Here is a 12,202-nt window from a genome sequence, read left to right as displayed (position 1 = left end):
AAAACCAGTTCAGATTCAAATACGAGTACCGAAGATCGGAAGAACTGATGGCGAGCACTGCATCTCGACGGGAATGACATGGCGGCGGCGGCAGCGGCAGCGGTGGCGGCGGGACGTAGTCTAAGCCAGCCTACGCGCCTCACATCCCTCCCCGCGCCTCACTCCAACAGGCTCCGCGCGCCGTCGCACGAAGCGGAAGGATGCCTGGGGTGGTCGCCGCCATGGGTACCCTGCGGCCTTAGTTGTACTTCCTACCGCATGGGTCCTACGCATGTGACAGCCAACTGTTAGCTCAACGATCTGCCGAACTTTTCGAGGAAGAATTTGAGGCAAAACAATTGGAGGCAAGAATGGAGCGGATTACCCGCAAAAAGAGAAGAGACGTGGGGGTGGGGGTTGCCCACCAAGGACATCGTCTTCATCTTCTCAGTGAGAAAGAAACACACCATGCGACAACGAACTTCCCTCGCCGCCACCATCGGCCGGGCCGCCAGCTACCGCCACCCGCGGCCGGCACCGCTCTGGCGGAGCCTCGCCGTCCCGCCTCCCTCCACCACAGCCCACCGCTGGTCCGTCGCCGCCTCGACCTCCCTCTAAACTCTCCTTCCCCATCTCCGTCCTGCACCCCGCACCCCCTGCCGACACCCTAAGATCCCTTCACCGACGAGATCCCGGACCTGCACCCACCCCACCCTAAGTCATAAGTTCTCTTCATCACCTCTGTCGGCGACGCCGCAGCCAGCCGCGTCGTCCCCGTCTCCGGTGAGGTCAGCCGGCGACACCACAGCTAGCCGCGTCGTCTCCGTCAGCGGCAAGGTCCTCCCAGTGGTCGTGGCTGCGTCATCTTCCACGAATTTGGTCAACCCCATCGCTTGCAAGGTGGGCTGGCCCATCGTGCCGGTCGACGCATGCATTTTCGAGCTAACCAACGCAACGGGCGTTAAATAGGATTTGCCGAAGGGATCGCCTCAGCAGTCAGCACCCGGAGTGCGAGGTGCTATACACCACCCTGGTCGGTGCGGACCAGGCACCGCACCCCCCAGGGTGCCTGTTGGGCCGGCTCAGTGACGTTTGTTTTCTTTCTTTTTTTTCTGTTTTTCTCCTTTTCTGCTGTTTCATTTCTTTTCTTTTTAAAAAATTTAAAATGCCAATGTGAAATTTTTTCTGAAAAACAAAAATTCCCAAAATTTGTATATTTTCAAAAAATTGAAAGCATTATTTTCTAGTTTTTTATTTTTTATATGAACAATTTTAGGATTTGAACAATTTTCGATGTGAACAAATTTTAAATTTGAACAAATTTTAAATTTAAACAGTTTAAAATTTTAAACAATTTTTGAATTTGAACAAATTTCATATTTGAACGGTTTTTAAATTTAAACGGTTTTCAAATTTGAACGGTTTTTAGATTTGAACGTTTTCAAATGTGAACATTTTTTAAAATTTGAATATTTTTTAAAATTAAAATTTTCGAATCTAAAAAAATATAAACAAAACCGAAAAAAGAAAAAAGAAAAGAAAACAGAAGAAAAAGAAACCAGAAAAGAAAAAAAGCAAAAAGCAAAAACGAACTTCACAGGCTAAACAGATCCAAATGGGCTTGGCCCATACCCGACCAGGAGGTGTGCGGTGGCCTGGAGTTCTGTGTAGATACAAACTTTTCCGGGAAGCCCATCCTGGTAAAGTCTGTCCAAGGCATGGCCCATGAAAGATGAATCATTCAGGATACCGGCCCACTTAGAAACAGACACAGGCAGGTCCGAGATAGGGCTCGGACCCAAGTTGAGTTGGACCCCAACACGAACTGCCTCCCAGTCCCATATAACCCAGCCGACCCACAGGATAGGGCTTCGCCGCCGAATCCAGCGATATCTATTTTTCTTGCGTCCCGGTCCCCAGATTCCGACTTTTTCCAGTTTTGGTGCCTTGCTTGCTTGTCTCGCGCGGCGGCGGCGGCGGCGGCGGAGGGTTCGCTCTAGCGAGTTAGGGTTTCGTGTCGGGGGAGGAGCGAGATGGAGGAGGTCACCGAGGGCGTCAAGAACCTGGCCGTCACGGAGCCGCACAAGAAGAACCGGATCCAGGTCTCCAACACCAAGAAGCCGCTCTTCTTCTATGTCAACCTCGCCAAGGTGAAAGATTCTGTCAGATTTATTCGTCCGCGATTGCTGGTTTGTCTTAGCCGATTAGTAGGGATTGCTTTGAGCTGCCGTCGTAGTTTTCGGTCTAAAACCCTGGAAAGTTGCCTTCCAATCCTGTCTGCCTATCTATCTGTCCTGTGTATTAATTTAATTGCACAAGATAATTTTATTAGATTTTCTGTATTCTCTTTCCGTTGTGAAATTTACGGGCTTTGCGGTCTATACGGCTTATATTATTTTTGAGGGCATCGAGATTTAGCTTCGTGTGTGCTGGTTTTGGTAAATCCCCAAGCTAATGTTGTTGCGATGGTGATTTTGCAGAGGTACATGCAGCTGCATACCGAGGTGGAGCTCTCGGCCCTCGGCATGGGTAAGCTCCCACACCCTTTAGGATGATTTCAAATGTTATTGGTAGGCTACTCGCGATTAGTAATTGCTGCTGGGCTGCTGCAATGAAGCGCTCATTTTGGTTGACTTGATCTTAGAACCGATTATATAGGCCTGCCTCAGTCATGATTTACTCTGATTTAACATTTGACCGTGATGTGCAATGAATTGTTTGCGATGTCATGTTTGGTAACACAACTTCTAGTGTGTAACTTTGTTGGCAGTCATCTGTTTTTGCCCCAGCTCATGGTTGACTGATAATTCCTTGTGTCCTTTATGAAGAAGGGTCAGGCAGTAGTGCAGGCATTTATAATTCTGATGACTTCTCAGAATTAACAAGATTGGACAGTGTTGTACCTTATTCGCATTTGAGATGCCATATTGTTACATTAGTTTTTTATATTCAAGTGCAGCTGCAAATTGCCATAGTTTGATCAAGTTTGTTGCTTTGGCTGCTGTTGAAACTATATTGTCAAATATGCATTCCTGTAACATCAAAAACTAATTTGTGATTCAGCTGTTTATCTGGTACACTCAGACGTTAAAGCCTGTTAGTGACACTTGTATTCATCTTGTGTTGTTCCACTTGTCATCCTCATTGATCCTTTGTTATGGTGCTTCTGAGCTGATTAATTTCTTGTTTATCCTTTCAGCCATCGCCACTGTGGTCACTGTTGCCGAAATCCTGAAAAATAATGGCCTTGCTGTTGAGAAGAGTAAGATACCTGTTACCTTGTTGTTTGTAAATCATGTTTGCATTTCTCTCCTCTCTAGTTACTCAAATCAAATTTCCTTTGCAGAGATCATGACATCAACTGTTGATGTCAATGACGAATCAAGGGGCCGCCCCATGCAAAAGGCCAAGGTTAGCTTTCTTCCTAATTCCACTGAGCAATTCTAAGGTAGGAGTGTTTGCGAATTAGTAGGTTATTGTTGCTGATCCTTGAAACTGTTGACATGCCAGATTGAAATAGTGCTTGGCAAGACAGAAAACTTTGATGAGCTGATGGCCGCTGCTGCTGCCGAGAGGGAAGTTGCAGCTGCTGAGGAGGGCGAGGAACAGAGCTGAATAAACTATCTTGGGTCGCTGTTGTAGCTTAATTTAGTACCTGCTTTTAGATTATGTGTTCAATCTCTTGGCCTGCAAGAGAAGATACTTGTGTAATCAAAGAGCTCTGCTTATTTGATTCGTTTGAATAGTAGTTTGTTGTCTTCATGGTATGCTGGTTGATCTCTTCATATATCGGTTGAATTGTTTGTTTCGTGTTGGACTTACGTTCACGGCGTGCCATGTGAAAGATACATTTGGCAAACCATTAAAAAACAAGTCTCAGAGATCTTTCTAAATTCTGGAAAATCAACTGGTATCTCATCATAATATGTGTAGTACTTTGACTATGCAGCATTGTTTGTTTGCTGATCCTGTCATACGCAAAAGATGGAGATATTTGATGAGTTGTGGAGGGCAAGGAATTGAGCTAAATGAAGTATTTGAGCCGCTGCTGTAACTTAATTTTAGTATGGAGTACCTGCTGCTGGGTTTTGTGGTTTCTCTTCGTTGGAACATGGGTGCATATGCTCCCTATATTTTGAAATGCATGTTATGTACATTTTAAATTTCAAAAAAATTGAAACAAAAATTTTGTACGTACATCTTCACATGCTACGCGCTCACAAAGTCGTTTCATAAAAAATGGACTTATCATGTGACGTGTGTAAAAAAGACAAAATTCAGTGCTAAAAATAATGCTTTTCACAAGATAAAGTTTCCCAATTTCTATTAGGTGCCGGGTCACCGTGTTGTCTTCCGTGGTGCTCACCTGTCTCTGTCGTCGGATGGCGATCGTACGATCCTAGCGAAGCGGTGCAACAGTCATCCCCAATCCACCGAAACCGCACGTGGCTCCCTCGGGTCCACGCAGTCATCTCCTTATCCTCACTCACCACGAATCGGACGCCATGAACCGCGAGAGAAATCCCCAGCCCTCACCGCGTCCGTCCCTTCCCCGTCGACTTCCTCGCCTCCGCCTCCGTCCGAGAGCGTTCCCCAATGACCGGCGCGCTCGCGTCCGCCCTGCACCAAGGTAGCGGGCGGCCGGCGGCGTCGAAGGATGCAGTGTCGCCGGTCTGGATGCGGCCGGGGAGATGCGGAGGTGCGGGCGGCCGGAGGCGGGGAGATGCGTAGGTGCGGTCGGCCGGAGGCGGAGAGATGCGGCGGCGGGCCGGAACCATGGGCGGTGGCGGGCTGGTGCGGCCGGAGGCAGGGAGATGGGGAGGTGCGGTCGGCGGGCGGTGGCGCGTTGGATGCGGCCGGAGGCGGGGAGATGCGGAGGTGCGGGCGGCATCGGAAGATGCAGCGGCGCCCCCCATGACCGCCCCGCGCCACCTCCACGCGCGCCGGGAAGGCCTCATGTGGTGCCGCCGGAAGGACCTCGCCCCTACAGCGAGCGGCTGGGCCCTCTCTCCCATGGTCCAGCGCGCCGCTCCTCCCTGGATTCCCGAGTTATACATCCAGAAATATCCAAGGATGTAAAAAAAGTTGGCTCCCCCTTTGTTCTGGTTGTAATTTTTTTGGAGCTGGATGTTTTTTTCGATCTTTTTGTACATCCCCGAATGATGGCAGTGGTGGATCTGGTATTTCTTTGATGTATTTTTTTCCTTTTTCTTTCATCCATAGTTGCTATTTTTACATCCTCAATTTTTGGAATCACAAACTAGCCGGTATGAGATGTTCTTGAGGATGTTTTTTTTTGCAACAATTGGATAAAAGTTGTGGCTTAGGTGCATATGGATGTATTTTTTTCCCATTTTCTACATCCCAAATCTTCGAAACAGAGCAAGGCTGTAAAACAGTGTATGTTTTTTTTATCCCAGTATTAGTGGTTTAGATGTAAATTTTTCGTTTTTCTACATCCGCCGCTACCTTTTACCTATCAATTTTGGAAGAGGTATTTTTTGTGGTATGTATTTTTTGCTGATGAATTTTTACGCTATGAAACACATTTTATTCTCTACAGCACATATCGTGACCTTGTTTGCGTTCAATGTTGACGAAAGGAGGACGGGAGGACTAGAGTTATTTTTTTAAAATGCGTGGGGACTGTTGCATGTGACTAGTTCTATTTTTATGTTAAACGTCGCTTTCCAACATGAGACCACGGGCACGTCGCTCTCTGCGTTTCGGGCGGTAAGAGGAGAGACTTTGCTACTTTTGGAACGCGGGGGCTGTTGGATTAATTTATTTCCTAATTTGGGTGGGTCACCCCCTAAGACTAAACAGTCTTTATAGCACTGTGTAGCAGCGTCTATAAAGTTTCTCCTTTTTACATAGACCACAAAAAATATTGATTTTTCATGAAACTTAGCGAATGCACATACATTATCGAGATGTACATGTAGAATTTTTTATCCAAATTTTTTGACATTTCGAAATATGTTTTATTGGTAGAGGGAGCATACGCACCCGGGAGCCGAATTGAATTTCCGCTCTTCGCCAGCTCTGCTTATTTGAAAATAGCACAGTGCTACAGTTTGATAAGTATTATTTTCATGGTATTTTCATGTTTGTCTCTGTTTATGCATGTGTGCAAAGATATATACACTAGATTTTCAGGGGCCGGTTAAAAAAAGGTTTTTCAGGGTAAGAACCCAAAGATCATCACGGTTCAAAACCTGAAAGTTATCACAACCCAGAGACTGCGTTTTTGGAATCTGGAAAATCAACAGTCCCAAAGACCTTGTTTATGAATTCTGGCAGCTTAATGACACGAAATCATGAGAAAGCCACCGGAATAACTTATCTGTACTGATCGATTCTGCAGCATACTGGCATTTTCTGTAAATATTGCATGGTGTGCCTTGGAGGCAAAAATACCGAGGATTATTCTTGGTAATAAAGCAGAACAGAACCGGTAGAGAAGCGAAGTATTACACCAGAATGTTGCATGGTGTGCCTGGGAGGCGAAAAATACCGAGGATTATTCTTGGTAATAAAGCAGAACAGAACCGGCAGAGAAGCGAAGTATGACAAAACTGCTTCCGCTAGTCAGAATATTGTTTATGGACTTCAACTCAAAACACAACTAATGGAAGCCAAAACTTCATCTAACAGATATCTCAATTATCTTGCACCTAAATTTCTAATGAGTCGATCATCCAATTTTGTTTTCTTAGTAGAAAGAAAGATAGATTTCATCATCCTGCCTCTTCTTAAAGATTCACCCATTTCTTCAAGTGCACATGCTTCACTCTACTCCTCAGCTTCAACTAGTATCTTCTTGCAGGCTTCGTAGCACATGAAGGAGATCCCCGCCGCAGGCATAAGCTTGATGCAGCTAGGTCCAAGCCCCTTGTAAAGACCGCCGACCCCGTCCTTCTCCATTATGCAGTAGAGTGCATGGAACACGTTCTTGTAGATCTGCCTCCCGCCCACTGCACCGGCCTGCATTTGCTTGCGAGCTACCTCAAGGGGGAAGGTGGCGGTGCTCGAGATGGCACCTGCAGCTGATCCAATCAGGAGAGTTGCAATGTTGCTGATTTCCTCCTGCTTGAATGTCTTCCTGTAGAGCTTCCTCAAGGTGTCATACGCATAGTAATTGGTGGCGGCGTACGGCACTACTCCTATCAGACTCGGTGTCAGACCACGGTAAAGCTCTGAGGGGCCTTCCTCTTGTACAATCTTGACGAGACAATGGAGAAAGTTGTTGTAAACATCTTTCTGCAGAAGCAAGTAGAAGTCAGGTGAGCACAAAGAAACATCACTTCTGAACATTCTTGACAAAGAGTTATATTCACCTCTATAGTCAAACGGGTCTTGATCAATTCCAAAGGATATGTGCACAATGTTGAGCTGACTCCTGCAAGTGCTCCAGCAACAAGTGATGGAGGGAAGGGAGTCCTAGGGGACTCATCAGCCTTTGGAGTAAGGAATTTTTTGGCTGTGTCAAAAGCAAATAGCTGCATTTGGATTGGAAGAGAAAGATTAAATTAAGATGTTGTCATGTCCATAGAGGCAAACTACAGCATGTGTGATCAGTTATTACAAATATTGGACCTTCTATCATATTGAAATTCATAAGCACAAACTGTCAAAAATAAAACAAAAAATCATAGGCAGAGAAAAGAGTTGGGCATGGAGTCTCACAGCTAGTGTAACACTTAACCATGCAGTCTCATAATCATCACCACCGGACATATTTTGTTGCCAATATAGTACCATAAGAATGATATTCATGTTTTGTCATCTAGAAAGTGTCTAATGAAGCCTATAAGAGAACAAAGAGAGTTGGCACATGATATTGTAGGATAAAATATAAGAGAGCAAACAGTGCATTCAGGCTGGGGGGTAAAACTAAACAAACGACATAAACACAATCTAAAAGTGCTAACAGTTTGACTTTGCTAAGAGTCTCAGGGCCACCAAATACTAATACCAGAGGACAGATCCTTGATCATATCAAAGATGAAGCTCAATTGTAATCAAATATATGAAAACATCAAAACGCCAGTTAGGTAAGAAGCCAAACTCCTTTGCAGAAGTGTGTGTACAATTACATATACCATTATACCTACTTAATTAATAGCAGCCCGGGTGCTGCATAACATTGACTACAAAGTGGTGCTGTCCCATTATTGTTATATGGCCCTCCTTCCACATGAAATTTGCTGCATCTATCAGCAAAGTTGGAAGTTTCTGTAAGATATTAGCTAGCATAACTCATCTTATTCAAAGTGCAGCCCACAATTAACACCACTCTAGTAAATCGTTTTATTAGCAAAGAACAATACAACAGACATTGGTAACATCACACGATACGTTTTAGCAACAGGGCCTCCTAGGAATTGCAAAATATAACATAAACCGAAAGCACCAACTTACCTCAATCGCCTTGCTTGGAGCAACACGGATAACATTGACGAAATTCCCACGGAACAGCCCTGTCCAGCCCTCCGTCTTCATGATCGACTGGAACACCTCAGTCATGGAGTCCCCATTGCTCCCAACCATCAGATGCGTCCTAATCGTCTCCAGCGGCGCCACGCAGGTCCTCGACACAGCCCCCGCAATAGCCCCGCTAACGAGCCGCCTCAGATGCGGGTTCCCAATCTTGATCTTCAGCTTCAGCCCGCGCCTGCCGGCCTTCTTCCTGGCCTTGCCGTCCACCACCTCCTCCCCGACAGACTCAGCCACGTTGGTCCCAGCGACCGGAAACCCGACCGCCGAGGAGACGTACTTCATGCAGTGGTCCGCGAAGGGGATCTTGAACTCCTGCTCTGCCGGGCCAGCCGCTGCGACGGCTGGGGCGGCTGCTGAGACCTTGAGGCTGACGCTGGCGAACAGCCCGCCGTGAGCCGGGGAGAGGAAGCCGTCGTGCAGGCTCAGCGAGCAGCTCCTGTCCTCCTGCGAATCCCAGGGGAACCGGAGCTCCGGGAGCGGCGGGACAGCCCACCCGTTCCTCTTCTCCGCGGCCAGCCCGCAGTTCTTGGTCTTGGCCGTCATCGCCACCATCGTCGCCGCCATGGCTTGGAAAACGGTTTTGCCTCAGATTTCAAATGCGGGATGGAGGTGGACGGCCGCCTGCGCTGCATTGACGGTCACAAGAAATGAGCATATTCTGAGCCATTCATCTAAAAAAAATGGACATCACGAATAAATCCGAACCCTCTCCGCTACCAATAAGTTAGCACAAGTGAAGCCGTCAAAATTCTTGGTCTCGACTGGCTCTCACTGACTACAACCATGTACAGATCAGCGAGGGGCAGACTTAAACAAGGGGAGTGCGGGTTCAGTTGAACCCCAAAACTTATTTGTCTGAAGATAAACTGCCGCCACAAAGAGATGGGTTCCAAAAAGGTTTTGTCTAAGTCTTCAAACGCGGAACGGAGGTGGGTGGCCGCCCAAACTGCATTGACGGTCACAACAATGAGCATATTCTGAGCCGTTCGTCTAGTAAAAAAATGGAGACCGCGAATAAATCCGAACCTTCCCCACTACCAACAAATTAGCACAAGTGAAGCCCTCGAAATTACAGGTTTTCATTGGCTAATTAGACTCAGTAGCTATCATCATGGACAGATCAGTGAGGGGCGGACTTAAACAGGGGGAGTGGAGGTTCAGCTGAACCCCAAGATTCCTTTTTTTCTGAAGATAAAGTGGCACCAGAAATATACACCGGCGGCTTGAAGACTGAAGAGAGGCATTTGGTTTGCTTGTTTGGATTCGATTGGAAACGGGAAATAGAAGCCTAGAAAAGAAAACGAGCGGCTAGGGCTTCCTTACCAAGGACCTGAATCGCGTCTGGCCGCCGGCAGCCGCAGCGGAAGGAGGAGCCCGTCCGCCTGAAGACGGCAGCCGTTCTCCGGCGGTTGGAGGAGTGGGGGTGGGGGGCGGCGGCGAGGTGGAGGGGGGGTGGGGGTTGGTGCGGCCGGAGGAGCACTCCTTCCTTGTCCGGCCGCCTCCTTGTTTGTGAGGTAGAAGGCAATCCCTTTTGGGATTCCGAGGGCTTTTTGGCTCGTCTGCTCCATTTACCGTACTGCCCCTGGCCTCAGCGGGAGGGGTCCGAGGGCAGTTTCGTCAGTTTTTGGGGGCATTGACAGGGGTCGTGTGGACCCGATTGGAGCAAGGCGCGTAATTTATTCCCATATTTTAGAGGACGGGAATCGCCTTGTTGCGGGGGTGGGAATCTAGGGCGCGCAGCCTCAGCCGTTCTTTGCTCACGTCCGTGCAGCCTCGGTGCGGGCCTCTCGAACCACACTTCACGGGCCGAACTCGGGAAACATTTTTTTCCTTTTGGGAAGAGAACATGGCAACATGTAAGCAATTGGTGATGCCTGTTGGGCTGCCATCTTTATTGGCCAAGATGACACAAATACTTTGGTCTAGCAAAAAGAAAATCTAACTTTTTTTTTGTTGCGAGATAATATAATTACAGTATTATAATTAGTACCGAATAGTGTCTTTCTCTCTCGAGCTCTAGTGATCCCTTCATTCTTAAATGTTCGAAATAAAAATTCTAAGTTTCAAAAATTAGGAAAACAAATCGACACATGGTCAATAATGTAAGTAGAAGCATGCTGACTTTCAATAGGAAATTCTTCATATTATGGGCTACATAAAAATGACAAAATCTGATAAAATTTAGAGATTTGAAAATACATACTCAGATCCAGACGTTTCTCATTTCTATGTAGCCTAAAATACGCATTATTTGAGATTAATATTTTGCAAGTTCGCGGGATAAATAGTTGTTAACTACATCAAAAAAATCAATTTTATTTGAAACTCGTAGATGCAATTTGGATATTTTTGAAGCAACGGGATCACTGATGCTCGGGAGCTAAAAATCTCCACTCTAAATTATATATGCATATGTTGATTGTTTATTTATTTTATAGCCGCATAACCTTTTGTGAATGTTTTGACTTAAACTGATGAGGACATCCCTACTACACCACTACCTCCGTCATTGCAAGATGAAGACGAAGCTGCTGTGAAGCTCAAGTCCAATTTAATCAGGATTGGACCAATGACAAGAGCTCGTACGAAGTTACTCAAACAACAGGTGAACTTGTTCCTAAGAGATACTTTGATCGATGAGAACTTTATACTGCCTAAGTCCTATTACTTATGTATGATCAGGTATGAAGAGGGAGCAAACATCGCACGAGGAGGAGGGGAGCAGCTGGACATGAAGACATCTCATGGAGGGGAGCGCGAGGGAGGAGAGGGAGGCATGCGCGAGGGGAGAAGAATAATAAAAATGCTCCATCTAACAGTCTCATGTCCATTCTTTCCCTCCTATTTACATGATTGCGTCGATTTGGTTCTGAGCTCCCTTATGTATGTGCAGATGTGATCTAAAATTCCATAAAGTTTGGTGAGATGGTATTGTATTTTTTAGGTTGTGCAAAAATGACAAAATTTTGGTTCTAAAGAGAAACAAACTTTATTTTGTTATTTGCATGAAAAGGGGGAGTGCAGCGTAAGTGGGTCCATGAACTTTCTTAACCGTTATTTGCATGACCTTAATTTAAACTGTAGGTCAATGAATAACAGTAAAGGGAAGGATCCAATAATCAGCGAGGAAATTCTTTCAAAAGGTAAATATATTCCAGATATTGGCCATTCAAAGCATGGGAAGAGCTCAGTCTGGACTGTCCCAGAAAATGGGTGGATTAAAATCAATGTGGATGCCTCTTTTGTCAGTAGTATTGGATCCATTGCATGTATATGCAGAGACCATGAAGGAAAGGTCCTTTGGGCTAGAAATGAGGCTAATATCAAGTGTCAGGACGTTGCTGAAGCGGAAGCCAGGGCATGCCTTTTTGGCCTTCAGAGTATGCAGTCTGTTGAGAATGCGGCGATCATTCTGGAATCGGACAACGCTGTGGTTGTAGATGCAATCAAGAGTAGGGACCAGGGACAGTCTCGGGTCTGGAGAATTTATGAGGATATTAAATCTATTCAAGATGGTTGTTTACGTTTTGAAGTTGTCAAAATAGGAAGAGAGAGCAATAAGGCAGCTCATGTTTTAGCTAGTATAGCTAGATCCACGGGTCATGGGCATAGCTGGTTGGGGCATGTCCCTCCGGCTGTGTCTGAGATAGTTCAGGCCGAATCTGTAAAGACTGTGATGAATGAAATATAATAGCTCTCTTTCCCGCAAAAAAAAACTTTA

At 46.1% G+C, this 12,202-nt stretch overlaps 2 protein-coding genes across 2 annotated transcripts; one reads left to right on the top strand and one right to left on the bottom strand.

Moving 5' to 3' along the window:
- Positions 1-1,887: 1,887 nt before the first annotated feature.
- On the top strand, positions 1,888-3,741 carry LOC124683106 (uncharacterized protein At2g34160-like). Its single transcript, XM_047217680.1, has 5 exons — positions 1,888-2,129; positions 2,460-2,508; positions 3,179-3,241; positions 3,326-3,390; positions 3,490-3,741. Exons 1-5 carry the CDS (start codon positions 2,013-2,015, stop codon positions 3,592-3,594), a joined length of 399 nt encoding a protein of 132 aa, XP_047073636.1. The 5' UTR covers positions 1,888-2,012; the 3' UTR covers positions 3,595-3,741.
- A 2,806-nt stretch (positions 3,742-6,547) lies between these two features.
- On the bottom strand, positions 6,548-9,107 carry LOC124689591 (adenine nucleotide transporter BT1, chloroplastic/mitochondrial-like). The gene is made up of 3 exons (XM_047223100.1): positions 8,404-9,107; positions 7,320-7,481; positions 6,548-7,242 (listed from the first exon to the last, which is right to left on the bottom strand). Exons 1-3 carry the CDS (start codon positions 9,043-9,045, stop codon positions 6,775-6,777), a joined length of 1,272 nt encoding a protein of 423 aa, XP_047079056.1. The 5' UTR covers positions 9,046-9,107; the 3' UTR covers positions 6,548-6,774.
- Positions 9,108-12,202: the final 3,095 nt, after the last annotated feature.

This window comes from Lolium rigidum, chromosome 1, assembly GCF_022539505.1.
Source record: "Lolium rigidum isolate FL_2022 chromosome 1, APGP_CSIRO_Lrig_0.1, whole genome shotgun sequence".
NCBI lineage: Eukaryota > Viridiplantae > Streptophyta > Magnoliopsida > Poales > Poaceae > Lolium > Lolium rigidum.
This window is presented reverse-complemented; position numbering and strand designations above follow the sequence as displayed.